This window comes from Lissotriton vulgaris, unplaced genomic scaffold, assembly GCF_964263255.1.
Source record: "Lissotriton vulgaris unplaced genomic scaffold, aLisVul1.2 SCAFFOLD_518, whole genome shotgun sequence".
Lineage (NCBI taxonomy): Eukaryota > Metazoa > Chordata > Amphibia > Caudata > Salamandridae > Lissotriton > Lissotriton vulgaris.
This window is the reverse complement of record NW_028243238.1, coordinates 353,820-380,614: the sequence shown is the minus strand read 5'-3', so window position 1 is coordinate 380,614 and position 26,795 is coordinate 353,820. Positions and strand designations below refer to the sequence as shown.

Genomic DNA, 26,795 nt, shown 5'->3' with positions numbered 1-26,795 from the left:
CGTCTCGAGCTCACGTGCAGCGAGGAGGTGCAGCTTCAGAGCACAGGAACAAGAGGATGCCTTCGGGTCTTGCGTCCCCTTTTATCCGTCTTCCGGGCGGGCGTAAACCCGCCCCTGCCTGCCCCGAGGGCGTGGCCAGCCGCGTCAGTGTCTAGGCCAGCCCACTCTAGGGCGGGAAAAAGCGCGCCCCGGCTACGCCGCTTCGGGCATACCAGCCGGGACACGCCACCCGCCCAAGATGGCTTCCCGGGGGGATCGTGGTACTCTGCCATACGTGCGGGGGGACCGAGTGGTCGCCCCTTTCCATTTATGCTGTTATAAAATGAAAAGTTAACAACTGAAAGAAATAATGTCAACCAACTATATACACATGTAACTAAAGGCACTTTACATTGTATTAACATGTGACCTATAAGTATTTTCTTTATATTCATTATTTGTGCATCACATGGTGTTTATGAACAGGTTTAAAAAGAGGCATTATGGGAAACATTTTTTATGTGAGCAAGGGCATCCGCCCGAAACGCGTCATCTGTGAGCGCTGCTGTGACCTTCACTTAAATAAAGTACCTTCTGCCAGCAATTTGGGATTCGTTGGTTTTTCTACTTGGGACAGAACTAACAACTGGCATTCCTAAGGTTAACCTACTTCGTTTGAGATATATATATATATATATATATATATATATATATATATATATATATATATATATATATATATATATATATATATATATATATATATATATATATAATCTTTAATAAACAGCAACAAGAGCACATTCAGAAAAAATACATTTTCATGAGTGCCTTGGAGCATAGGCCCAATCAGAAGCGGTTCAAATGTAGCCAATGGTATCTGTCCTGCCTCTTAGCCCATCTCAAGGAGGAACAGTAATACTCTTCTTTCTATGGTGTTCCTCACAAAAACTAGTGGCAAAGCATTTTCATCACATCATCCAATATAGCTCCTATCACTTCACTAAAGAGCACATTGATTTTGGCAAATGAGCCAGCACCTAATGTTCTTCTTAACGCAGCATCCCACAGCCCTAACGAAGTGCATGTTGAGATTAACGAAGACACAATCAGCTTACATTTTTAAGTGTGAGGACATTTTAGTAGTATATTACATATACTATTAAAATGAATATATGTAATGTATATATATTACATATACATATTGCAGTTGGAAATGTCTATATATTACATTAAAGATATATGCCAGCACAGAGATAGAGCAGAGATACAGTTTGTGACACTGAAAAATAGGAATCAAATGAGCATCCAATTACACTTGCAAAACCTATAGCACAGTACCAAATGGAGTGAAAATATAGTGGAGTCATTATAAATTTAAAATTCAGAATAATACATAAACAACCATGGTAAGGGCAACCTGGTGCATCATTTGTAATTGATTTATATCTCTGGCTCAACCTGATAAGATAAATACTCAGATAAAAGCCTCAATTAACTGTACACAAACACAGTATCTATAGCTACAACAATTTTAATAATGTAAAGATGTATGAAGCTGTACATCACTTATTTTAAGATTCCAAGAAAAAGGCTGAAGGATTGAAAAACTTGGCGGTAGTTGGCAAGGGATTGGCAAGCAGCCATTCAAGAATTTGGCCGATCTGTAGGCATAGAACATTTATGGTGCCTTTCTCCTGTCTTAAGGGGGGTAAATAACAGAATAAACAGTACTGGATGCTTGGTGAAGCGACAGAGCATGGAACAGTGCAATGGCACTTTTCTCCACGGTGGGTTGCTGGATCCGTGATCCGTACAAGAAGATGCAGCAGTGAAGCAGATGCTCTCCTACCCGCATCAACGCCTCCTGATGAGCGCCTCCTTACTCACTTTGCCACTGGAGTCAACCTAGCCTGGCTGATGAGGGGTGTTACTCCAAAACCAGTCCAAGGATGCTTGTTTCCAGTCCCATGAAGTTCTGGATTGGCAGTTCGGGCTGGACTGTTCCCATGAGGAATAGGGTCAAAACTGATTTGCACATGGCTGGGACTGAACTGGGGTGGCAAAGTGAGCTAAAGAATGGTGATGGAGTCAACCCAGATCTGTGACTCGGGTGAATGTCTGAAAAGTTTCAGTGCGCCGTCCAGCATCTCCTTGTGTTTGCTTTGTTCGCCTTAAGTTGGCAGGGTATGCCCAGACGTGGGTCTCTTGCTCACTTTGCCACTGGATTGAAACTAGCCTGGCTGATGAGTGGTGTTACCCCGAAACCGGTCCCAGTATGCTTGTTTCCGGTCCAGGGAAGAATTGGCTTGGCAGTTCAGGGTGGACTGTTCCCATGAGTATCAGGGTCATGACTGAGCTAACAAGCATTTACAATGCAATAGGTCTCGCAGCATTAAAGTTTGAGTTATTGGCATTGTGTATGACAATGTGTTGCATAATTTTTTTAGCAAACTTTGAATTGGTGAGCAGTGAGAGTGTGTGCAAGAGTATGCTGTTGCTCACAGCTGTTATTATTCACACAACTCTGATGATGCACCTCACGTACGGGGCTGACGCAGTTATTATTCACACAGCTCTGATGATGCACCTCAGGCATGGGGCTCCCAGCTGTTATTATTCACACAGCTCTGATGATGCACCTCACGCACGGGCTCACAGTTGTTATTCACACAGCTCTGATGATGCACCTCACGCACGGGCTCACAGTTGTTATTCACACAGCTCTGATGATGCACCTCACGCACGGGGCTGACACAGTTATTATTCACACAGGTCTGATGATGCATCTCAGGCAAGGGCTCACAGCTGTTATTATTCACACAGCTCTGATGATGCACCTCACGCACCGGGCTGACGCAGTTATTATTCACACAGCTCTGATGATGCACCTCACGCACGGGCTCACAGCTGTTATTATTCACACAGCTCTGATGATGCACCTCACGCATGGGGCATGCAGTTATTATTCACACAGCTCTGATGATGCACCTCACGCACGGGCTCACAGCTGTTATTATTCACACAGCTCTGATGGTGCACCTCAGCACGGGGCTCACAGCTGTTATTATTCACACAGCTCTGATGTTGCACCTCACGCACCGGCTCACAGCTGTTATTATTCACACAGCTCTGATGATGGACCTCACGCACGGGGCTGACGCACTTATTATTCACACCGCTCTATCTTGTGTACCTTTGCTAACTGTATATATGTAACTTGTTAGTGTCTTTAGTGTATCTTGTGTACCTTTTGTAACTTACCTAGTTCTTTTGTAAAGTGCTCTGACACCTTTTGGGTAAAGTTTGCGCTATATGCAACTTCATTAAAGAAATTAAATAGTGTAGGTAAATATTAATTCATTTCAGCAGTGTATATGTGAGTTCCCTACCCCTCCATCATTAGTGTAACGTTGTGAGGGCACAGACCCGCAATAGCATACTGATTACAGAGATTGGAATCGCGGCAATAACTAGGGTGGGTGAGCGTGTGCCCAGTCTGTTTCTTTATTCGAACGGGATGCCTCTGTAGTCTGCTACGATGGATGACGTACGAGAAAGCAAGTCAATGCTGCAGCAGGGTGCCACTCGAACCACTGCTTCTTAACGGAACGTTTAGTGTCGAAAATGCCACATATGCCTCAGAGAACCGTCCCGTATGGTACATGCCCTTACAATGTCCTTTAATGATGCCACGCATATCCCAAAACCCGGCAATGGGGGCAGCAGCCAAAGCTTCCTGCACGGAGTATCAGTTACGAACATACCCGGGAGAGGTCCAACGATCGTTCACTCTGACGATAAACGGCCATACCACACTCTTTAACGTTCCTTCCATCCTGAAAGTCGAGCCACAGGCTGGCCTAACATCACCGCTCTGAGAGAAGTGGTTAAAAACAGGTCCGTTACCGACTAACATTAAGAAACCCCTAACCAAGGCAACAAACTCACTTCAAACTGGGCGGCTTCCACAGCCTGTATGAGAGCGGCTGGAGAGAAGCACGTGTGGACCTGCCCCAGCATCAAATTAAATGGCATGAACGGACAGCAAAAAGCATGAAAACCACAACACGAAACCGAAACCTTCCGTGGGGCGGGACTTCCGTCTTCGGAAGCCCGCACACGCGCCCACTGAGTGCCACGGAGAGAATCAGTGCTGGTGACGCGGGGCTCAAATGCCCGAGGGAGAGCCCCGCAGAGGCTGCAGAAGTCCAGAATGGCGGTAAGTGGCGCTTAGTTGTAGAGTGAGGGGGGTGCGCTTGTGTGTGTGTGTGCGCGCGCCTGTGTCGATGTGTGCGGCGGCGGCAGCAGCGGGGGGGGCTCTATGTATGTGTGCGTGCGTGTGTGTAGATGCGCTTGTGTGTGTGTCTCTGTGTGTGTGCGGCAGGGGGGGCGGGGGTCTATGTGTGTGTGCGTGTGTGTAGGTGCGCTTGTGTGTGTGTCTCTGTTTGTGCGCATGCGTAAGCTGGGGGAGGTGTGGCTGTGTGGTACGGCTTTCCAGGAGAGGAGACAGGAGCTGGCTGCAGCGAGCGCGTTCACATGTGCATGGCCCGCTCAATTCCGAGCGCGCGGCCAGCTCCTGTCTCCTCTCTTGGAAAGAAGACTCGCTGACAATAGGTGTCTGGCGAGACCGCGCTTCGCGCGGCTAACGCCTACGAGACCTAAAAACAATGATGGATTCAACCCAAGTCTGTGTCTGGCGTGAGTGTCTGAAAAGTTTCAGCACTCCGTCCATCATCTCCTTATGTTTGTTTTGAGCATACAGGGGAACCAGCTGGACTGGACCTGGGATATAGCCTCTGATCTGGACAGAACGAGTACCTGAGCCACTTTGCAAAACAGAGACACAGAACTGCCAGGACTTTGAGACATGAGATGAGGCTTATAGAATGTCCCCACTGGGGATGTCTATGCATGGCTGTATATTGGGGCAATGGTGCAGGATAGATGAAGTAGCAGGGACTATTCCATGCCGTTGCAGAGGGATAATACTTGAATGGAGAAAAAAGAGCTACCTTAGAGACCACAATATCTTAGTATCTTGGTAACATTTAAAGGAGATAAATCCAGAATGAAATCTGTGATATGGCGCGCCACAGTTCAGATGCTACAGACAATGTCTTTGATACCCAAAGTGTTTGATGTATAACACCTTAACTTGAGTAAAGAACGGAAATGCAAAAACCTACTTTGTCACATCATCATGGATAGAATGCGACCAAAGGCAATGAAGTACAAGGCACAAAGAAGCCTTCCTTTCACAATGACCAGAAAAGGTGAAGCCATGACACATATACAATCCTTCTTCCTGAAATTCTGAAGTAGGTCTCAAAAGGGCATGTTGAAAGAAGTAAAGGTTATGAAGCACTACTAAATGTGCCTTTCTGTGCATTTAATCCAATGTAATAGAGGTCAACTGAACATGAGTATCAGGAACGTCCTGTATGATCAAGTTGACCATGCTGATGACTTCATATGGACACAAAAATGGTGGAGCAGTCTGAGATTGATTAATTGCATCACTGGTGATGAAGCATCAGTCACAATATTTTCAGAGCCAGGAATATAACAATACGAAAGCCATATTGAGAATAAAAATAGGGCAACAAACCTGTCTACTATTGTGACACTGCATATGTTGAAGCAATTGTAAATTCTTGTGTTCAGTTCTAACTTCAAATGGTTCTTGGGAAAATATGAGCATGTGACGCTGCTTCCAGCTTGCATGCTTGGCAGCAATAAGCTCCCTCCGAAGAACAGAAACGTCCAGTCAAACTGTGCTGATACATTAAATAGATAAAAAACGAATGCTCTAAACCCTCACCCTCTTGAAGTTACAGTAGTTTCGCTCTACCATCTCTTTAGGGAGTAGCAAGCTCTACCACAAAACATTTGCAGGGTTAAAATACCTTAAAACTGGTGCCTGAGTGGAGGCTTTCTTTAGTTGATGAAAAGCTTGTTCAGCTTACTTTGTTCAAGAGAATCCATTTTGAAGACTTTCGTTTTTATGAGTGAACAGAATATGACACGTCATTAGGCAAACTTCTTAAACACTGCTAATAAGAAAACTTTGAATCTCTGTGATATTAGATGGTGATAGCCAATCCAGTATGGTAGCAACCTTTTCTACAACCATGGCAATCCCTTTAGCTATTTTTCAAAATCCAAGCTAGTTGACACCCTCCTTTTCAAAGTAAATATTTTAATGGATTGCAGGGTAGTTGATGTTGCTTTAGTGTTGACAAGATAGAGACCATGTTTCTGAAGTCCTTTAAGATACTTTGCATATACAAGAATGTCATGTAGATATAATATGACATACTAATTGAGAACTTTTGAAAACTTGTGGTGCATGACCTCTGAAACATTGCTGCACAAACCAAAAGGCATCACCCAATAATCAAAATGCCCAAAGGGTATCTTCCATTAATCGCCATTCTTAATACCAAGAAGGTGGTAAGTACCACATAGGTCTAACTTTGTGAAGACTGTAGTTCCTTTGATTTTCTTTAAAGTAGTCTTAATTAATGGCAAAGGGTAGAGAACAAACAAAGCTTCTGATAGAGAAGAGGAATATTTGTAAATTCTCCTGCAAATACTCTTTTAAGGTCTCCTTTTCTTTCTCCAATAAAGAATACATTTACATGAAAGGTATCAGGAGGGCCTCATGGAGTGTTGGTATAGCGCAATCAAACACCATATTAGGTCCTAATTTGCATGCATTTATTTTCTAGAACAGATCAGAAAACTATTGGTATTGTTTAGGTATGGACGTTAAAGTGGCTATGCGGCTAAACTGGTTAAGGTGGCTACAGTAGATGTAGACTTAGGAGGACATATGTAATCAGAAACAGGAGACCAATAATTCAAAACTGCTCGGATAAGGAGATGGTTTGTGTGGCCGAATTAATAGAAGTATTGTGGCACTCCCAATCACAGTAACCCAAATATTAAACTATAACTTGGAGAGACAATTATGTCAAAGGAAATATTTTTCGTATAGGAACCAAGGGTAACAATCATAAGTACTGTCATCTTCTTAATGGGCTCTAGAACCATTGACTGCCTCTACATTTTCTGGAGTGTGTTTCACCTTGTTAGATATTAGAGGATCAGTAAGCTAGACTTCATCCATATTTATGGCCAAGGCTCCACGATCCAGAAGAGCAGAGAGAAAAATTGGTGAGCCATCTTCATAGTTTAGGACTACATAAAGAAGGAACAAACTGTGGTTGAAGATCTCACTAGCACAGTAAGATGCTACATAAAGGAGCAGAAGTGATCTAACTATCATGTCCAGAGGTCTTCTGAGTTAACATGGGATATTCTTTAACTAAATGACCAGGATCAGCACTATACATACACACGTCTGACCTCCATCTCAGCTCTTTTTAATCCTCCATCAATGATTCTCTAGTTGAAATTATCAGCATGGGTTTTAGTAGGCAGTGGTCCTCTTATCGGCAGGTTATGCATTATTAGAGGCAGCCAAGGCAAGGACAGAACCACATTACTTGACCACATGTCTTATTTGTCTAACTTCCTTCCTGAAGCTGATGTTCAATCAATAGAGCAGAATGAATCACTTCAAGCGTAGAGGAAGGATGAGTGACTTGCATTAGCTCATCTTTAATTTTGTCTTCCAAATCTCAATGAAAAAGAGTAATTTGTGTCACCTAAACAAAGGCTGTTTCAACTTCTAATTGTCTAAATCAAATAAAATCAGAAAGAACATTCGAAAGTTCACTACTGAATGTCACACAGAGCTTCTTCAGCAGATGGCTCTCTATTGGTGCATTCAAAGATTCTTTTAAATTGAGTAAGAAAAATTGGAATATTTGTTCAAACAAAGATCTGAAGAGGACAGAGCCCATAATTATACAGCATGAAGGAGTGAGCTTATTAAGTAACCCACATTAGTGTAGCCCAAATTAATAAGCATTTGCAATGCAAATAGGTCTCGCATTTTTGTGTTAGAGCTATTGACGTTGTAAATGACAATGATTTTTTACCTATACTTTTTTTTTAGTGAATGTATCTTCCACTAAGATGCAATGTTAAGTTGCATACAAAGCCAAGACTGATTGTGAGGTGTCAGGCGTGGCATGGAGACACTTGCCAGCTATGCAGTGCAGTGGAGGCAGGATCTGCACTTGAGGATTGATGGAGAGGGAAAGACAGAGAGAGAGAAAGAAAGAAAGAGAGAGAGAGAGAGAGAGAGAGAGAGAGAGAGAGAGAGAGAGAGAGAGAGAAAGAGAGAAAGAGAGAGAGAGAGAGAGAGAGAGAGGAAAGAGAGAGAGGAAAGAAAGAGAGAGAGAGAGAAGCCACAACAGAATATGCACCTGGTAGGGTGCTGGCTAGGGGGCTGAGGGCACATAGGACAGTCCCTGCAGCTCACGTGCATTGAGGTGGGCCAAGTGCCAGAGTGTTGAGCTGCCATGACGGGGTGGCACTCGCGGGGCTGGACGACAAGTGTAGGGGGCTGGAAAGGGGATGGGGCGGAGGCAAATAGGAGGTATGCCACGAAGCTAGGATCTTAGTCAGGGTAGGGTTTCCTCCCCCAGTCAGACTGTGGTAAGAGATATTCTTTTCCAATGAGAAAAAATAAACATTGAAAGGTTAAGTGAAAAGGAGGGAGTGCCCCTATTTAGAAGGGACTGCTCGCCGTGTGCTCAGTGCGCTGCATGACGATCATTCCTCAACTTAGAGACTCTGAATTCAAGCGAAGAATACATTACAATTATCTACAAACCACGAGTTTGCACTACAAAGCAAAAACACCAACACACACAAACAAGGGGGTTGATAGATGCAGGAGGGGCCTGCTTGGGCAGGGGTGTGGGGCAGGCAGGGAGGAAGGATGCCAAAACAGGGGGCAGCCGAGGAACGAGGATGGCAGGCAGAGAGAGAAGAAAGCTGCCGGAGTCGGGAAGATCAGGAAAAGAAGATACCAGAGTGAGACTAAGCTGAGGTTCCCAGGAGAGAGTGAGGGTATGTGAAGAGCGGAGGCAGTGTCAAAGTAGGGAAGCACTACTGTAGTGTAGACTCCTGCTAGGACTATACACCACATGCTCCTCCCTGCCGACACAATATCGAACGTAGCTCTCTGCTCCACTAATGTCACACTGACGCTAGTCCCACAGCCTGCAATAGTCAACTAGTATTTTTGTCCACAGGTACAATCCTACAGTGGCAGAGGTCCTTTGACCTACCACGTTACAAAGGGAAAGCAAAAGTCACAGGCAGTGCCCAGTGACATAATATCCACCCACTACCTCACCTCACAGTTGGACTTGGCCCTTTTTGACAGGTTCACCCCCCCTGAACTTTTCGCTTTAAGCTCTGACATGGTGGTAGTGGTTTTAGGCCTCTGGGCACTTTAGCACTGTGGCCTAGTGTAAAGTGTGTGCGCTCTCTGAGTGCGTGTAGTGAGATTGGCCTGCCCTCTCATAGGAATGCATGAGGGATATGTGTCCATGTTAATTCCAGGTATGAGAGGAGTGCAGGGGCGAGTTTAGTATGTATAAACTCATGAGAATAAATGCTGCACAATGGTGTGCGCAGATTTATGGTGACTGGTGGGGAAATGCCACTTTTAGAAGTTGACATTTCTGTGTGCTATGTTTCTGCCTGCCTGATGTGAATTGCATGTCTGGCTTGTCAGTGACAGGAGTTGAGGGGTGTGGGTGGCTCCAGGAGACAGGGTGTGTCAGCCCAGTGATGAATAGAGAGATCTGCCTGCAGATGGGATGGAGGAGTTGCACCTGGGACCTGAATAGGGCTGTGCCTTCCCTCCACAATGCTGGCTCCACCCCCTGTGGTGTATCTGATCACTGAGCCCCCACCTGATAAAGGGTAGAGGAGCTGGGCAAAACAGAGTGCTCCAAAACCAGTTGCATCTGGTTTCCCCAGCCCTGTGCTTTCAGAGCATGAAAATGTCCCATAAATGAAGGTACTGTGACCCCATGAAGGTAGTTGTGCTGTTCCTGATTTGAGGGGGGCCTGCTGCTGGGCTCCAGAAGGAACCGCCACTAGGGATCTAGCCTGCCTGGGCCCAGCCCTTTGCCCCCCTTCATCCTAAATGGCTTACTCTGGACTTGTATCCCTGGGAGCGCTATCCATGAGTGCGCTTCACTTTTATTTAAAAGAGCACTGGTGGCCAGAAGCATGAAGCTGCAACGTGTGGGATTTCCCCCCATGCTGCCCCTTTACTTTGCTGCATTTCGGCAGCCTTTGGTGCTCATTTTTAATTATCGGAGGGTGCCCACCCCGCGTTATTGCTCGCCGGACTTTTGGGAGGAAAGCGGGTGCCCACCCCGCACTTATGCATAATTTGCAGTGGGTGCCCATCCCACTGCTCGTGTGTTTCCACGGGTGCCCACCCCGCATTGACGCATCAAGAGGAAGTGCCCGGGCCGCTGCCATCGTGACCCGGAAGTAAGGAGCCTTGCCTGGTTGTGGGCGGAGTTACGGCCGGTAGTGAACGCGGAGCTCCCCGGTGTGAGGGAGAGCCCAGCAAGCGCCACAGCCATCTGGGAGTGAGACGGCCCGAGGCACATTGTCGGTGTTTGCCCCCGCCGCATGACAGCCCAGCGCAGTCCGCAACGAAGAGAGGAGACAGCGGGTTGCGGAGTCCTGTTACCGGCACTGGAGAAGGAGATGGCGGAGTCCTGCAGTGCTCTCGGTGAGTGGGGGGGCTGACCAGTGTTGTGATTGGCACCAAGAGAGACCTGTGAGTGGGGCCCACAGGCACATTTGTGCCCGTTCTTCATTTTGCTTCACAGCGGCGCTGCAGTTGCGGGCCGCTGCAACGTTTTGGCCCCTTTTCAAGTTTCTAATCTCCAACAAGAGGCCCGTGCTTTTCCCCGTGTTGGCAAGATTTCTTTACAGTTGCCCCGCGTGACAGTGGGCAACTGCAGCAGTTTATTTTCAGAGTCCCTGAGCGGGACTCCCATGTGCCCAGTGCCCGTCCTTATTGCTTGTAGGGCATTGTTTTGGGCACCAGAGGCAAAGAGAGTGCCAGGGCAGTTTGTGTCGCCACAGCTGCGCAGCCGATACCAGCAGCTGCGACGTGTGGGCCGTCTTTTCTGTTAGTGTCCCAGTGGGGGACACAGGGCACAGTGAATGTCTATGCCCATCCTTATGATTTTCCAGCTGCCGAGCAAGTAGTGGGCAGCTGCCACGTTTAGGCCTGCGCAATTGCGCACTTTGCTTTTGCAGCTTTGGCAGCCAGCCCTGACTGCGGGACAAAGGGCATTTGAGCCCCAGCAACAGGCCAATTGGCCTGGAGCTAGTTCCAGTGTGTTGTGCCCTCGATTGGGGCACACTGCGTTTATGCTGATTATTGCTACAGGGGTTCATGCTTGCGAGGCCGATTGCCTCATATGATTATTGCATACTGTGGTTGGGTGCTAATTATGCCTAACCTAAGGTGTTTTATGCTAATGTGATTCATGCCTGATATGATTTGTGCATCCCATGTTTTATGTTACAGGATCTAGTTCTCGGGATAGTGGTTGCCAGTAATTACTGGTTGTGTTCTACATTTATTATATGCCTACATTTATTATCTTTACTAAGTGATGATTCTGACGGTGGCCCACGTGGCCCTGTCATGTGTATATAGTCCCCTGTAAATACTACCTAAGTGCCAGTTGGCACAGTGTACATTGTGTGATTATGATCTAATGTGTTTATGACAATACAAAGGCTATTTTTGATAGACCCTTGTGTGGAGTTTCTATTGTGGTGTGCCTAGTGTGTTGGTGCTGTTTGGGTTGCGCAAATGCTTTACACATTGCCTCCGGGATAGACCTGACTGCTCGTGCCAAGTTACCAAGCGGGTGAGCAGGGGTTATCTTTGGCGTGTAACTCCCTTGCCCTGACTAGGGTGATGGTTTCTGCCTGGCTTTGGTGCAAGCCTTAGCCAACCAGAGATCCCATTTCTAACACTCACCAAGACTTTCCAGGCACAACATCTGCCAACAGGAGCCCAGGGTATAAGGACTTTGACCAAGCAAGATGTCCTGCAGAAGAACGAAACCGCTTGGAACTAACCGGCACATTCAGCTGGCTAGGAAGATACCATTTCCAGAGACAGTGAGCCTTATGGGTGGGAGTCGGGTAGTCCGCAGCGCTGCCTGTACATTGGCCATGGCTCTAGTCGTATTGTTCACAGCTCGAAAAATAAAATCCATGACCAAGGCAGACAGGAAGAGTAGCTGCGGCTCGGAGAGAGGTTTAACCCTCCCGCTGGCTAAAGCATCCATGTGCCATCAGTCGCAACTCAAAGCTCTGTACAAACAAGCTCCTGTGAATTTTAATACCAAGAGTCTGTAAATTCGTTTTTTAAACTTGCCAAGACAGGCATGTGGAAATAGAAAGGCTTCTTTGTTTGCTACTGGCTTGATGAGCCAGCCTTATGCACACTGAGGGCCGGGAATATTTTCCTGTTGCCACGCAAAAATGTGCTCCTCCGTTCGCCGGGAGGGTAGGCAGCAGCCCAGCCATGTCACAGACGAGAGGAGGCCACGCCTTTCGCTGGAGTGGGGCGCTGTTTTACAGAGACAAAAACAAAGGCGAAAGGCATGCTTTTGCTGGCCAACAAAAACAAAGAAAACAAGCAAGGATAGCGGCAACATAGATGGTGGAGGAGGTGGGCTTTATCTCTGGTTGCGGGGGAGAAACACACGGGAGCGAAAAAGCAATTAAGCTGCAAGGGGTGGATGGGGGATTGAGATAATGATGAACGCCCGGGTTTAAGTGAAAGTGGGCACTCGTGGTGTTATTGAAAGCGGGCGCCCATGTGCTGCCTGCAGTAAGAGAAACTCATTAATAAAAGTAGTGCTGGTAGACTAAAGAAGGCGTACCGCGTAACAACCGAAGTAATGGGGCATGTAGCCATGGGAGGTTACAAATGAAGACAAGGCACTATTAAGGAGGGGCTAGCAAGCCTATTAGGAAATCAGAAGCCAGCATTTACGAAGGACAAAAACATGAGCCAATGACAAATATAGGCGGAGAGTGGGTGGGGCTTCTCTTCCATGCTCCACTACAACAGCTCGCCAGAGCAGCACATGCGCACGGACTCAGGCTCAACCTGAAAATGGGCCTAGGTGGAAGGAAAATGTGCTGTTACTGAATGAACAAATAAATTCTTTCAGTTTGGCTGGATGTCCTTAGAAGTGAGGAGGATATCTGTTCACCAACAGAAGGTCCATAGTTTTAACACCAATAGACCTATGCAAAAATGCATTACATCCTCAGAATGTAGTTCCTCACTTTACAACCTTTGTTGCCGAACAGTTGCAGCATAGTTCTATGGAGGATTCATAGTTTCTATAGTTTTTTGAAACCATTGGTGTCACAACCTATCAAACTTTTGATGCAACAATAACTTTGGTTTCCAGTACTCAATATAGGAGCAGTGCCCTCCGATAGCTTCTGTGTCTCTATACACAAATAAATAAATGTGGAAGGAACAGGTATATACTAGGTCACTAGAAGTCAAAAGCGTTCCCTCACAATAACCTCCAGAGCAAGTTGGAATGAAGGAGAGTAGCAGCTTCTATGAAGAATTCCAGGTGCTAGACAACCCTGAGCCCAGAGTTGAGCAGGACCAGGAGTCCACAGAAGAGCCTACAAGCAAACAAAGATAAAAATTCAGAAACAAAAAATAATAATTAAGGGGGTATTGATCAAGCCAAAATGTATTACGACTGCGTTGCAATACAGGGAAGAAAGAAAATAAGGGCCTTAAGTAGTGATACACAGGAAATTATAAGGACAGGAACAGGGAAAAGGTCCACAGGAAGTGCTGGCACCATCTTGAATTCAGAGACCTATGCAAGACAAGTTCCATTTGAAAATATAGTGCAGGCAACCATCTTGGATTGGGCTAAAACGCCCAGCTTCAGCAAGATATTAATATGTTTTACTTTAGCTGCTGGACAGGTTTCCTTTTAACTTTTGGTGGCAAACCCCACTTCACTTGTTTCATGATGCCTGTGAATGCTGGGGAGCTCCATGACGCAAGGCCAGCACCAGAACCCACCAACCCAGACACAAATTGCTAATCCCAACACACCAGCACTCAGCAACGACCCCTGTTGGAGGACTGATCCCACCCAAAACAGCAGTAAGGCCTGTGGTGGACCGCAACAATAGGTAATTAGTGGCAAAGTTTAAGATTTGGTTCTGTGGGAAGAAAAAGTTGTGTGGAAGGCCCACAAGTAGACTTTTGCAGTAGTCTAATTTGCTGAGCACCACTAACTTAATCAATGCCTTGATTGAGTGTACAGGGATATAAGTGAATCTTGTGAATGTTCAGAACCTGGTACATATCAGGAGTTCCTGTAGATGCAATGAAAGATTCCATTCACATAGAGGTGCTAATGAAAACACCATGTTTTCTGCCAAAGGATATGATAATCATGGTATCAGTGGGGATTAGATTGAAAAAAGAACAGCAGAGGTGGCAGAAAAAGGAAGAGAAGTATAGGACTTTAGTCTTTGTCGAGGTCAATATGAAAGGACATATGGTCATCCAGTGATGTATGGCTGTGAGACACTCAGCTATACTCTTCTGGAGGTGGAATGATAAAGCAGTGAATGAAAAGAGGATTTGGGTGTTGACAGCATGTAAGTGGTATGAGGTGTCAATTGACGAGATGATGTAACAAAGGGAGAATAAGAGAGGATCTGGAACAGAGCCTTGAGAGACTCCAATGGGTCAGGAAGTGCGAGGAGAATAACTAGATTATAAAGTTATAGTAAAGGATGTAGTAGTAAACCCAACTGAGGCCTAGGTCGGTGATACTAAGGATTGTTAGGATGGATAGTATCAGCAGTATTGAAAGCTTCAAAAAAATCAAGGAGTATAAAAATCGGTGAGAGGTGTTGACTTGTTTTACACAGTCATTACCAGACTTACCTTGAGCAAGAAACCTTCAGTACTTTGCAGTATGTACAGATTTTCACCCCCTACAGATGAGTCCACTTTCCCACACTGGCTCCTTCTTGTGGAATGACGATGGTGCATGCGATTCTAGGAAGGCAAAAAAGAATATACATTTTTGAATTATATTTTTGGGGTGTTAGAAGCAATTTAATAAAGTAACTTTACAACAAGATACCTTTAAATGGGACTTGATGTACGTGTCTGTTTCCCCGCTTAGTTTTCTGAAAGGTATATTCCAGTGACGATCTTCAACCTGCACAGAAGGGTAACAAGTGACATTTGAAGATAGTTGAGAGACAATAGAGTTGAATAAGGAATAATTAGTGTGTTACAGCAATTGCACATAAATAGAATTTCTTTAAGGATAGAAACATACAGCATAGTCAGAGCAACACACATTTATATCCATGCACCCTCATTCTGAATTGCCCAGTGCTTGGTGCAGTAATACCACTTAAGAAAATATCAATGCAAGGGGGGTACAGTTTGACCCTGGTGCAATAATACCTCCTTATTATGGGTTTCACTGGTAATAATGGGGGTATCTCCAGAGTAGAATGTACCGTGCTTTTAGGTGTCAGAGCTTGTCTTTAAACTGTTTCGTACTTGCGTGCGAACGTGAATATTCTTCCTGTTTCATAATCACGCTTGTCACATGCGAATTTGAACTGCTTGCGTGTCCTTATCGTTTCCTCATGTTTCAGTAGACGAGCATCTATTTCATCCCTGCATTTTTTAATGAATTCTTTCATATCATGTTGGTCCAAATCACCATTGAGTTGTTCAATTTCTTTCAAGATTTCATTGCGGTCAATTTCTGCATATTTTATTAATATACATATCATATTCATTGAAGCCTCCAGATTGTTTGTCGCCCATTCTTTTAACATAAGGGGGCTAGGATTCTCAAATGATGGTGCGATGAGAACCCTCAACCCCCTTGGCACACGTCCCACTTCTTTGTACTTTTCAAGAGAGCGTTTCTCCCAATATATATATATATATATATATATATATATATATCACAAAAATGACCACTCCACTACTGGGCAATCAAGAGGACACAGCGGGTATTTCTGGGAGACCATTTAATCACAGCTATTTAAGAACGATGCATTTCAGTGTCACTCGCCTTCTTCAGATGCCGGTAAATCAGGGTTATCCCACCTCCCTCCTTTAAATATCATATTGACTCTCCCATTGGCGGGAGTGAAGCTTATCCCAAATGGTTGCTTTGCTGTAGTCCTGTGATAAACACTTCTATACCCAGCATGCACTATTATGGTAAGATCCACCAGTGGGACAGATTTCTGCTCACAGTGAGCGCTGCTTTGCTAAAACAAGCGAGGGGGGTTAAAGCTTTTGGAGCGCCCTGTAATTGTGTGTCCATGGGTTCCCCTAGTCCCCTACGTCCAAGCCACAGTTTCAGATGACAAGCCGGGCCATAGATCAACAATGTAATCACCACGATCCTCCGTGAAGTCAAGGATTGTCAGCTGGCAGTGGCCACTTGCCTGGCCTCATCTCGAGGCGGGCCTGTGGTATTCAATCCCTTGAAAAAACTGCTTGGTTCCCAGCTATTCCTCAGTCTCTGGCTGGATGGATCCTCTTTAGCGCAACACATGCAAAATATCACAAAAATGACCACTCCACTGCTGGGCAATCAAGAGGACACAGCAGGGAATTTCTGGGAGACCATTTAATCACAGCTATTTAGGCACAATGCATTTCGGTGTCACTCGCCTACTTCAGATGCCGGTAGCTCAGCGTTATCCTATCTCCCTCCTTTAAATATCATATTGGCTCTCCCATTGGTGGGAGTGAAGCTTGTCCCAAATGGTTGCTTTGCTGTAGTCCTGTAATAAAGACTTCTATACCCAGCATGCACTATTATGGTAAGTTCCACCAGCGGGACAGATTTCTGCTCACAGTGAGCGCTGCTTTGCCAAAATAAGCAAGGGGGGTTAATGCTTTGGGGGCGCCCTGTAATTGTGTGTCCATGGGCTCCCCGGGTCCCCTACGTCCAAGCCACAGCTTCAGATGACAAGCCGGGCTGTAGATCGACGATGTAATCACCACGATCCTCCGTGAAGTCACAGACTGGCAGCGGCCAATTACCTGGCCTGATCTTGAAGCAAGCCTATGGTATTCAATCCCTTGGAAAAACTGCTTGGTTCCCAGCTATTCCTCAGCCTCTGGCTGGACGGGTCCTCTTTAGCGCGAAACTGGCGACACACGCAAAATATCACAAAAATGACCACTCCACTGCTGGGCAATCAAGAGGACACAGCGGGTATTTCTGGGAGACCATTTAATCACAGCTATTTAAGAATGATGCATTTCGGCGTCACTCGCCTTCTTCAGATGCCGGTAGCTCAGGGTTATCCCACCTCCCTCCTTTAAATATCATATTGGCTCTCCCATTGGTGGGAGTGAAGCTTGTCCCAAATGTTTGCTTTGCTGTAGTCCTGTGATAAAGACTTCTATACCCAGCATGCACTATGTAAGTTCCACCAGCGGGACATATTTCTGTTCACAGTGAGCGCTGCTTTGCCAAAACACTAGTAAACAACAAGAGATGCCAGTGCCGCTACTCAATTAGACAAAACCTTTTTCTCCCAATTTACTAAATATCTGCTGGCTTTTGACTGTAAAAAGCCAAAAGGATAGAATAAGTGAAAGAAATTGGAAAATAATAGGCTTTTTTTTTAGAAAATAAATTGTTAATTATATTCCAGCAGATATTTAATAAATTTATGTTGTCTGTAACGGTATGAGAGAGGTATGATTGATTGTTTGAATGATCCTTTTTGAAATGTAGAAATGTTTTTGTGAATAATAATGTTTTTGTTCTGTACATAAGGTCTTAAAAAATGTAAAGTTGGAAAATTAAAAAAACAATATAAAGAGTAAAAATAAGTATTGAATAAAATAAAAGAATTGAAAGTAAATAAGAATACAAAGCATATTGTTTTATTCAGATGTTTTGGGAGAAAAAGGTTTTGTCTAATTGAGTCACTGGCATCTCTTGTTGTTTACTAGTAGCTTGTGGCTAAGCTGTGCTGTTGGGAGCCCAGACCCAGTAGTGGTTTTTTGTAGGCTTTGCCAAAACAAGCAAGGGGGGTTAATGCTTTGGGAGCGCCCTGTAATTGCGTGTCCATGGGCTCCCCGAGTCCCCTAAATGGGACTCGTGTACGTGTCTGTTTCCCCACTTCGTTTTCTGAAAGGTATATTCCAGTGACGATCTTCAACCTGCACAGATGGGTAACAAGTGACATTTGAAGATAGTTGGGAGACAATAGAGTTGACTAAGGAATAATTAGTGTGACACAGCAATTGCACATAAATAGAATTTCTTTAAGGATAGAAACATACAGCATAGTCAGGGCAACACACATTTATATCCATGCACCCTCATTTTGAATTTCCCAGTGCTTGGTGCAGTAATACCACTAAAGAAAATATCAATGCAGGGGGGGTACAGTTTGACCCTGGTGCAATAATACCTCCTCATTATGGGTTTCACTGGTAATATTGGGGGGGGGATAGAGCTGTCTCTCTCTCTCTCTCTCTCTCTCTCTCTCTCTCTCTATATATATATATATATATATATATATATATATATATATATATATATATATATATATATATATATATATATATATATATATATGAGACACAATGTGATGTAATGAATGGTTGGAGTTTGCCTTATGATGGAAAATGCCATGGTAATGAGTTGCAAGTGTAGCAGCTGTTGTTTGATAAAGTCATGCAATGTTCTGGTTTTTGTTATAGTAGCATACATTTTAAATGAAACTCTTTACACAAAGGTGGCTGCAGGCATGTTTAATAAAGACCAGGGTTGGTTTTAGTGCTGTGCAACCAATGCCCATAACACTGGGCGCCGAGCTCAGCATCCATGGACCTGATTTACAAAGGTAAATGTACACTTTTGTATAATGAATAAATACAATTATTTTTGTGTACTCTAATATAATAATGTTTTGTAGTAAGGGTTCAAAATGTTGTAATAATTTCATAGGATTTCTATTCATATATGTAATGCTTTTTATGTCAAACAAATTCCCTGCAGTGGCTTAGGACCTTATTATGAGTTTGGCGGTGCAGGAAGGGGATCGCCACGCTCCTGTACCGCCAAACCCATGTTTGAACCACCTGTCAGATTAGGAGTTTCCTCCTGGTGGGAGGTTACTTTGGTGGGAGGTTCTTTGGTGTACCCAGGGTGGTGCCTATGAAATAGGCACTGCAATGGAAATGTCAAAGGCATTGCTGCATTCCATGCCGTGCAGGTACTGCTGTGCGTGCCCACAGGGCACATGTTGTGCCCCCCTGCGTGCATCCACATGCCGCGAAACACCAGGGGGCACTGCAGGGCCCACTTTGCTTCCTCACCGCCATGAAAAGTGTGGCAGTGATTTTCATGGCGGTCGCTTCACCATGAAAAGTGTGATGGTAAGGAAACTCATGATATACTTGGCGGGGCCGCAGCAGCCCTGTCAAGCATATTGTGCCTCAAGGCCACCGTGCCATCGTCAGGGACCCTGCTGCCTCCAGAAGCGGATCGCTCCCCCTGCTCCTCCCGTGGTATCGTACCTGCTTGCTGCATACTGCCTCGCTATTAATTATATTTGATCACCTAGCTACGCCGCGCTCTGCACAGCGGCTGTGCCTTGCTATCCATTTTAATTTGATTATAACTGTGGTGTGCTCCGTAATTTTGCCTGCACAGCGCTTAGTAGCTTGAATCTTGTATAGCGCTTTCCTCTGCTGTCCTGCACTATTCTTGCCCTCATAGCGCTCCAGTTTCAGTATTGACCCCATTGTTGGGAACCCTCGCAGCATTTGTTGACCAGAGCGCCATTTGGTGTATATTTTCGGCCCGTCCCAGACCCTCCCTGCACCTCGCTCCCGCCTCCCACCCGCCCCTCCCACCCACAGAGTTACAGGCTGCGCTCGCCCTCGGGGAGAGCTGTGACCGCCCTGCTGCCTCCAGAAGCGGATCGCTCCCCCTGCTCCTCCCGTGGTATCGTACCTGCTTGCTGCATACTGCCTCGCTATTAATTATATTTGATCACCTAGCTACGCCGCGCTCTGCACAGCGGCTGTGCCTTGCTATCCATTTTAATTTGATTATAACTGTGGTGTGCTCCGTAATTTTGCCTGCACAGCGCTTAGTAGCTTGAATCTTGTATAGCGCTTTCCTCTGCTGTCCTGCACTATTCTTGCCCTCATAGCGCTCCAGTTTCAGTATTGACCCCCATTGTTGGGAACCCTCGCAGCATTTGTTGACCAGAGCGCCATTTGGTGTATATTTTCGGCCCGTCCCAGACCCTCCCTGCACCTCGCTCCCGCCTCCCACCCGCCCCTCCCACCCACAGAGTTACAGGCTGCGCTCGCCCTCGGGGAGAGCTGTGACCGCCCTGCTGCCTCCAGAAGCGGATCGCTCCCCCTGCTCCACCCGTGGTATCGTACCTGCTTGCTGCATACTGCCTCGCTATTAATTATATTTGATCACCTAGCTACGCCGCGCTCTGCACAGCGGCTGTGCCTTGCTATCCATTTTAATTTGATTATAACTGTGGTGTGCTCCGTAATTTTGCCTGCACAGCGCTTAGTAGCTTGAATCTTGTATAGCGCTTTCCTCTGCTGTCCTGCACTATTCTTGCCCTCATAGCGCTCCAGTTTCAGTATTGACCCCATTGTTGGGAACCCTCGCAGCATTTGTTGACCAGATCGCCATTTGGTGTATATTTTTGGCCCGTCCCAAACCCTCCCTGCACCTCGCTCCCGCCTCCCACCCGCCCCTCCCACCCACAGAGTTACAGGCTGCGCTCGCCCTCGGGGAGAGCTGTGACCGCCCTGCTGCCTCCAGAAGCGGATCGCTCCCCCTGCTCCTCCCGTGGTATCGTACCTGCTTGCTGCATACTGCCTCGCTATTAATTATATTTGATCACCTAGCTACGCCGCGCTCTGCACAGCGGCTGTGCCTTGCTATCCATTTTAATTTGATTATAACTGTGGTGTGCTCCGTAATTTTGCCTGCACAGCGCTTAGTAGCTTGAATCTTGTATAGCGCTTTCCTCTGCTGTCCTGCACTATTCTTGCCCTCATAGCGCTCCAGTTTCAGTATTGACCCCATTGTTGGGAACCCTCGCAGCATTTGTTGACCAGAGCGCCATTTGGTGTATATTTTCGGCCCGTCCCAGACCCTCCCTGCACCTCGCTCCCGCCTCCCACCCGCCCCTCCCACGCTCCGCCCCCTCCACTATCCATTTATGGACAGATGGACCCACGCGCAGCGTCCACGCGCTACGGCCACGCCGAAGGTGCGCCAAAGGTAAGCCCGTCTACGCCCGTCCGCGCCTGGACCGCGCCCAGCGCCAGACCCCCTGGTCCTCGAAATGTCCACCCCTCCCGCATTACTTACGACGCCTCCACCCTCCTAGCCCTTAACCCCGGCCGTTCCCCCAACTGCGTCCAAGCCGCTCCTGGACACACCCATGGACCCTTTTCCTGCAACTCATGCAAGTTCGACGGCACCAAGAACAACTCCTCATCTACGAACACACAACAATTACCCGACCCCAACCACCTACAATGCATCCTGCTCAACACCCGCTCGGTCCCCAGGCACGCCATTGACCTCTGGAATCTACTAGACACCATCTCGCCGGACGTCGCCTTCTTAACAGAAACATGGATGAACGCCTCTTCAGCCCCAGACATCACCATTGCCATCCCGGAAGACTATAAGATCATTCGCAAGGACCGTACCGGCCACACAGGAGGAGGCATCGCTATCGTCCATAAGAAATCCATCCGCATCTCAACTAGCTCAGACGTCAATCTCGCCAACTCTGAACACCTTCACTTCCAGATCCACATCGACCCCAAGACCACACTTAGAGGCACCCTTCTTTACAGGCCACCAGGACCCCGCGCACAATTTAGTGAAGACATCACGGACTTCATCACTCCACACGCGCTCCCCTCCGAGAATTACATCCTTTTGGGAGACCTCAACTTTCACCTTGAAAAGATTAACGACCACAACACCACCACCCTTCTGGACAACCTCGCCAACCTCGGACTTAAACAACTTGTCACTACCCCCACCCACATCGCAGGTCACACACTCGACCCTATCTTCACCTCCAGCAAACATGTCTCCTTCAGCCACACCACAGCTCTCCTTTGGACTGACCACAGCTGCGTTCATTTTACCTACAACAAGCCCACATCCAACAACCACCCCCAACCCACTCTGCAAAGAAACTGGAACAGAGTCACCATCGACCAGATCTCCTCATCGCTTCGTCTAAACCCCCCAGCCCACTCCCCAAACCCAGACCAAGCAGCCACCAACCTCACCCAATGGTTATCCAACAGCGCCGACATCCTAGCACCACTGAAAAAACGACAAATCAAACTAGGCAGCAAGAGGACCTCCTGGTTCAACGAGGATCTTAAGAAATCCAAGAAACTCTGTCGATCCCTTGAGAAGGCCTGGAAAAAAGACCCAACCACCAACACCAAGGACGCCTTCAAAAAAGCCACCCGATTACACCACCAACTGATCCGGAATGCCAAGAAAACCGCTTTCAAGGATCGACTAGATAACAACGCCAACAACAGCAAGGAATTATTCAACATCGTCAAGGAATTCACCAACCCCACGGCTAACTCCAACGACATTACCCCCTCCCAAGCCCTCTGCGACTCCCTAGCCTCATTCTTCCACAACAAAATCGCAGACATTCACAACAGCTTCGACAACCAACCCGAAGACCAACCCACCCAACCCCCTGCAGGACCCCCACCTCCCTTGAACACCCTCAACGACTGGAACCCAATCTCCACTGAGGACACCATCCGCTTGATGAACTCCATCCACTCAGGATCCCCAACCGACCCATGCCCTCACCACATCTTCAACAAAGCAGACTCCATCATAGCACCTCACCTTCGAGATGTCATCAACTGCTCCCTCAACTCCGCCACCTTCCCGGAAAGCTGGAAACATGCCGAACTCAGCGCCCTCCTGAAGAAACCCACAGCTGACCCCACCGAACTCAAAAACTACCGCCCCATCTCGCTCCTTCCATTCCCGGCCAAAGTCATCGAGAAAGCGGTCAACAACCAGCTCGCCGCCTTCCTTGAAACAAACAAATCCCTCGACTCCTCACAATCCGGCTTCCGAGCCAAACACAGCACTGAAACCGCCCTCATCGCAGCAACAGACGACATTCGAACTCTCCTGGACAATGGAGACACAGTCGCCCTCATCCTCCTTGACCTCTCCGCAGCCTTCGACACAGTCTGCCATAGCACCCTTCTACAGTGCCTCAAAAACATCGGAATACAAGGAAAAGCATTGGAGTGGATCACCTCGTTCCTCACCGGAAGAACCCAGAGAGTCCGCCTCCCACCATTCATCTCAGAGGCCACCGAAGTCATCTGCGGCGTACCCCAAGGATCCTCACTCAGTCCCACCCTCTTCAACGTATACATGAGCCCCCTCGCGGCCATCGCACGCCAACACAGCCTCAACATCATCTCCTACGCGGATGACACTCAACTGATCCTTTCACTCACCAACGACCCTAGCACCGCAAAAACTAACCTACACGAAGGAATGAAAGAAGTAGCCGAATGGATGAAACACAGCCGTCTGAAACTGAACTCAGATAAAACAGAAGTCCTTATCTTAGGCACCTCCCCCTCTGCCTGGGACGACTCTTGGTGGCCAGAAGCCCTTGGAAAAGCACCCATCCCGACGAACCACGCACGGAACCTGGGCGTCATCCTGGATTCCTCACTTTCAATGAATAGACAAGTCAACGCCGTCTCTTCATCCTGCTTCAACATTCTTCGCATGCTCAAAAAAACATTTCGTTGGATCCCCACCGAAACTAGGAAAACGGTCACCCACGCTCTGGTCACGAGCCGACTGGACTACGGAAACACCCTATACGCCGGTACTACCGCTAAACTCCAGAAAAAACTCCAACGAATCCAGAACGCTTCAGCCAGGCTCATATTAGACATCCCGCGCAAAGAACACATCTCTGGTCACCTGAAAAACCTCCACTGGCTCCCCGTCAATAAGAGGATCACTTTCCGGCTCCTAACCCACGCACACAAAGCACTCTACGAAATCGGACCAGAATGCCTCAAAACTCGACTGTCCTTCTACACCCCCTTACGCCAGCTACGATCATCCAACCAAGCCCTGGCCACTGTACCTCGAATCAACAAAACCACCATGGGCGGTAGATCCTTTTCCTACCTGGCAGCTAAAACCTGGAACTCACTTCCCACTCACCTTCGCCTTACTCAGAACCACCTAGCATTCAGAAAGCAACTTAAAACGTGGATATTTGACCAGTAATTCCCCACCCCTCTTCAAGCGCCTTGAGACCCTCTGGGTATGTAGCGCGCTATATACATTTTCTGACTTGACTTGACTTGGTGGTTGTGGTGGTTCCAGGGTGGCTTGATTGCCCTATTCGTAATGAGGTGGTCAGAAGACCGCCACTGCCATGGCCCCCTTAGTCTGGTGGTCTGTGGACCACCAGACTCAAATAAAGCCCTTAGACTGGAGTGGGAATAGTCAATCTAAAACCTCCAAAGCCCAACGCATTCCCTACTGTTGCTAAGTCTGGAGTGGGTCCTGTAGCTGGTTGGCGATGCAGCACGGTCAGCCCAAACTTTGACTTTGCCACGGTACAGCATGACCTAAAGTAACCTTTTTAGAGCTACTTGCTTCTGAGCGCTTTATTGCATTTGTTCCTTTAAAATTCAATATCTCAACTGCTATACATTGGATTATTGTCGATTTGGTCTTGTTTTGTTCAGAATATATTAACCTGGTTTTCTAAACCTGTGTGGTCTTTCTGTGGTGTATTCATTGTGTCACTAGTAGTGTGTGTTGCATTTACACATTGCCTCTTTAGATAAGCCTGATTGCTATGTGCCAAGCTACCAGTGGGTGAACACAGGTTATCTGGCTTATCCAAACTAGAGTGGTGGTTCCACCTCGGCTTGGATGCATACCTCAGCCAACCCAGAATCTTATTTCTAACAGTAACCTTCTTTCACTTGACAAGTGGCTGTCTGGTTGCAAATGATTTGTGTTCCAATGGTATATATAGTATTCCAACTATAATGGACAGGTACATTAAACATGGGTATGCCCACTCATTAAAAGGGGAAACAACCATTAAGTCAAAGATAAGCTCTTGCTTGGAAAGGAGAGTAGCCTGTCTTTTTCAGGCTGGGTCCTAGCTCTATTAAAATGTGCATCAGTTGAATGGCACTGAGGAGGCCGAGAGGAAATGAAGATTCTGAGTTGCAGTCTATGGGAATGGACGCTATGAGCAGTGCTGTTGCCCCAGGACTGAAGACCGGTGTGGACTTCTTAGAATTGCTTACACGTAATCCGTTCAATACGATCAGGGTAAACAGAGGAATCATGGGAATGGGTCATGATGATGTCAAAGATATAAATAAAACTCATGGCAATGGAGGACAATGAACATGTATACACCTCCCCTTTTTGCTGTTATCAATCAATAATATCTCTGTAACAGCTGTCATCGTGATGCTGTCCAGAATTGACCTTTTCTACGAAATTGCCTTGAAAATCAACAAATACATTCAAAACAATATGTACTTTTTTAAATAAGACAATAAAAATAAAAAGGTCCACTTTAAGTTTCCAATCTACCTATCTCTCCAATGCAATAAAGTACATGCCACAAACAAGTCAACAAGCAAAGCAATCAGCAGAAGAATGGACTAAACAGAAAGGTGAGAGTGACCGAGAGAGAGGGAGAGAGAGAGAGAGAGAGCGAGAGAGAAACGTGACATTTGCAGGAGCATATTATACAATGGTAAAAACAAGGACGGTTTAGATAGTTTAAAGATTCACTCAAGCTGTCCATTTTCAGTGGCATCACAGATACTTAGGAAACCTTTATATCAATTTATTGAAAAGGCGACTCACCCCGGACTCTTTGAAGTCAGCCAGCTTGGACAGTGATTTATGAGAGTTGGAAATCTGCAGTGAGAAAAACATCTCTTGCACCTTTCTGGGCGGTGTCTGTAAAACCAGGCTTCTATGCTATGATAAGGGAAGGTGAAAATGTGATGCACAGTTGGACTAGTCCTTCACAGATTCCATTCAAGAAATCACAAAACTAATTATCATTCCACCACCATACGAAATAGAGATGTATATGCAACTTATTCTACTTCATCTACAGTATTAATGCATGTCATTCTCCAATACGTGTGCAACTGCAAAGGAGAATATGAAAGTCGAGTAATCGTTTTCCAACTCCCTCTTTCTATGAATTCCTCAAAACATGCAAAACGAGGGTTACATTATGTTTCATGTCTGGTTATTTAAAACGTAACTCGGATTTCAGGTAGCTGACTCTGTCCAAATCGAACATTAAATGACCTGTTCTTAGATCTGGTCACCCTGAATTGAAACCTATGTCGTGGTAGAGATGAAGTCTGACCTCAGAACGTGGGACGAGGTTGACAATTCTAGAATGTGCTACACAGAGATTGGTTCACAGTGGCATGCGTTTGATAATGTACACAGGAAGAAAAGGGTTAAATGTAAACTGTGTAATGGAAGCCACATTTACACAGAGAATTGACTTGGCAGAATTTGAATGATCTTCCTGCAAAGAGGAAGACCAAAGTTTAAGGTAAAGATTCCCCTTCAGAATAATCACTTCTTAATTAGTTACTACGCATATTTTTATGCTGACAGTTTAGGGAAAGAGTCCTAGAGAACTAAATATTGGCCATGTGTAGT

The 26,795-nt window shown here is 46.3% G+C and overlaps 1 protein-coding gene across 1 annotated transcript in view; it reads right to left on the bottom strand.

Annotated features, from left to right (window-relative positions):
* The window catches only part of LOC147668654 (uncharacterized), a 574,419-nt gene that overhangs the window by 476,931 nt on the left and 70,693 nt on the right, over window positions 1-26,795 (bottom strand). The window contains exons 3-5 of the mRNA XM_086948545.1: window positions 25,971-26,087; window positions 15,114-15,191; window positions 14,912-15,025 (exon numbers count right to left, since the gene is read on the bottom strand). Coding sequence (XP_086804671.1) covers window positions 14,912-15,025; window positions 15,114-15,191; window positions 25,971-26,087 — 309 coding nt within the window. The remainder of the gene's footprint in view (window positions 1-14,911; window positions 15,026-15,113; window positions 15,192-25,970; window positions 26,088-26,795) is intronic.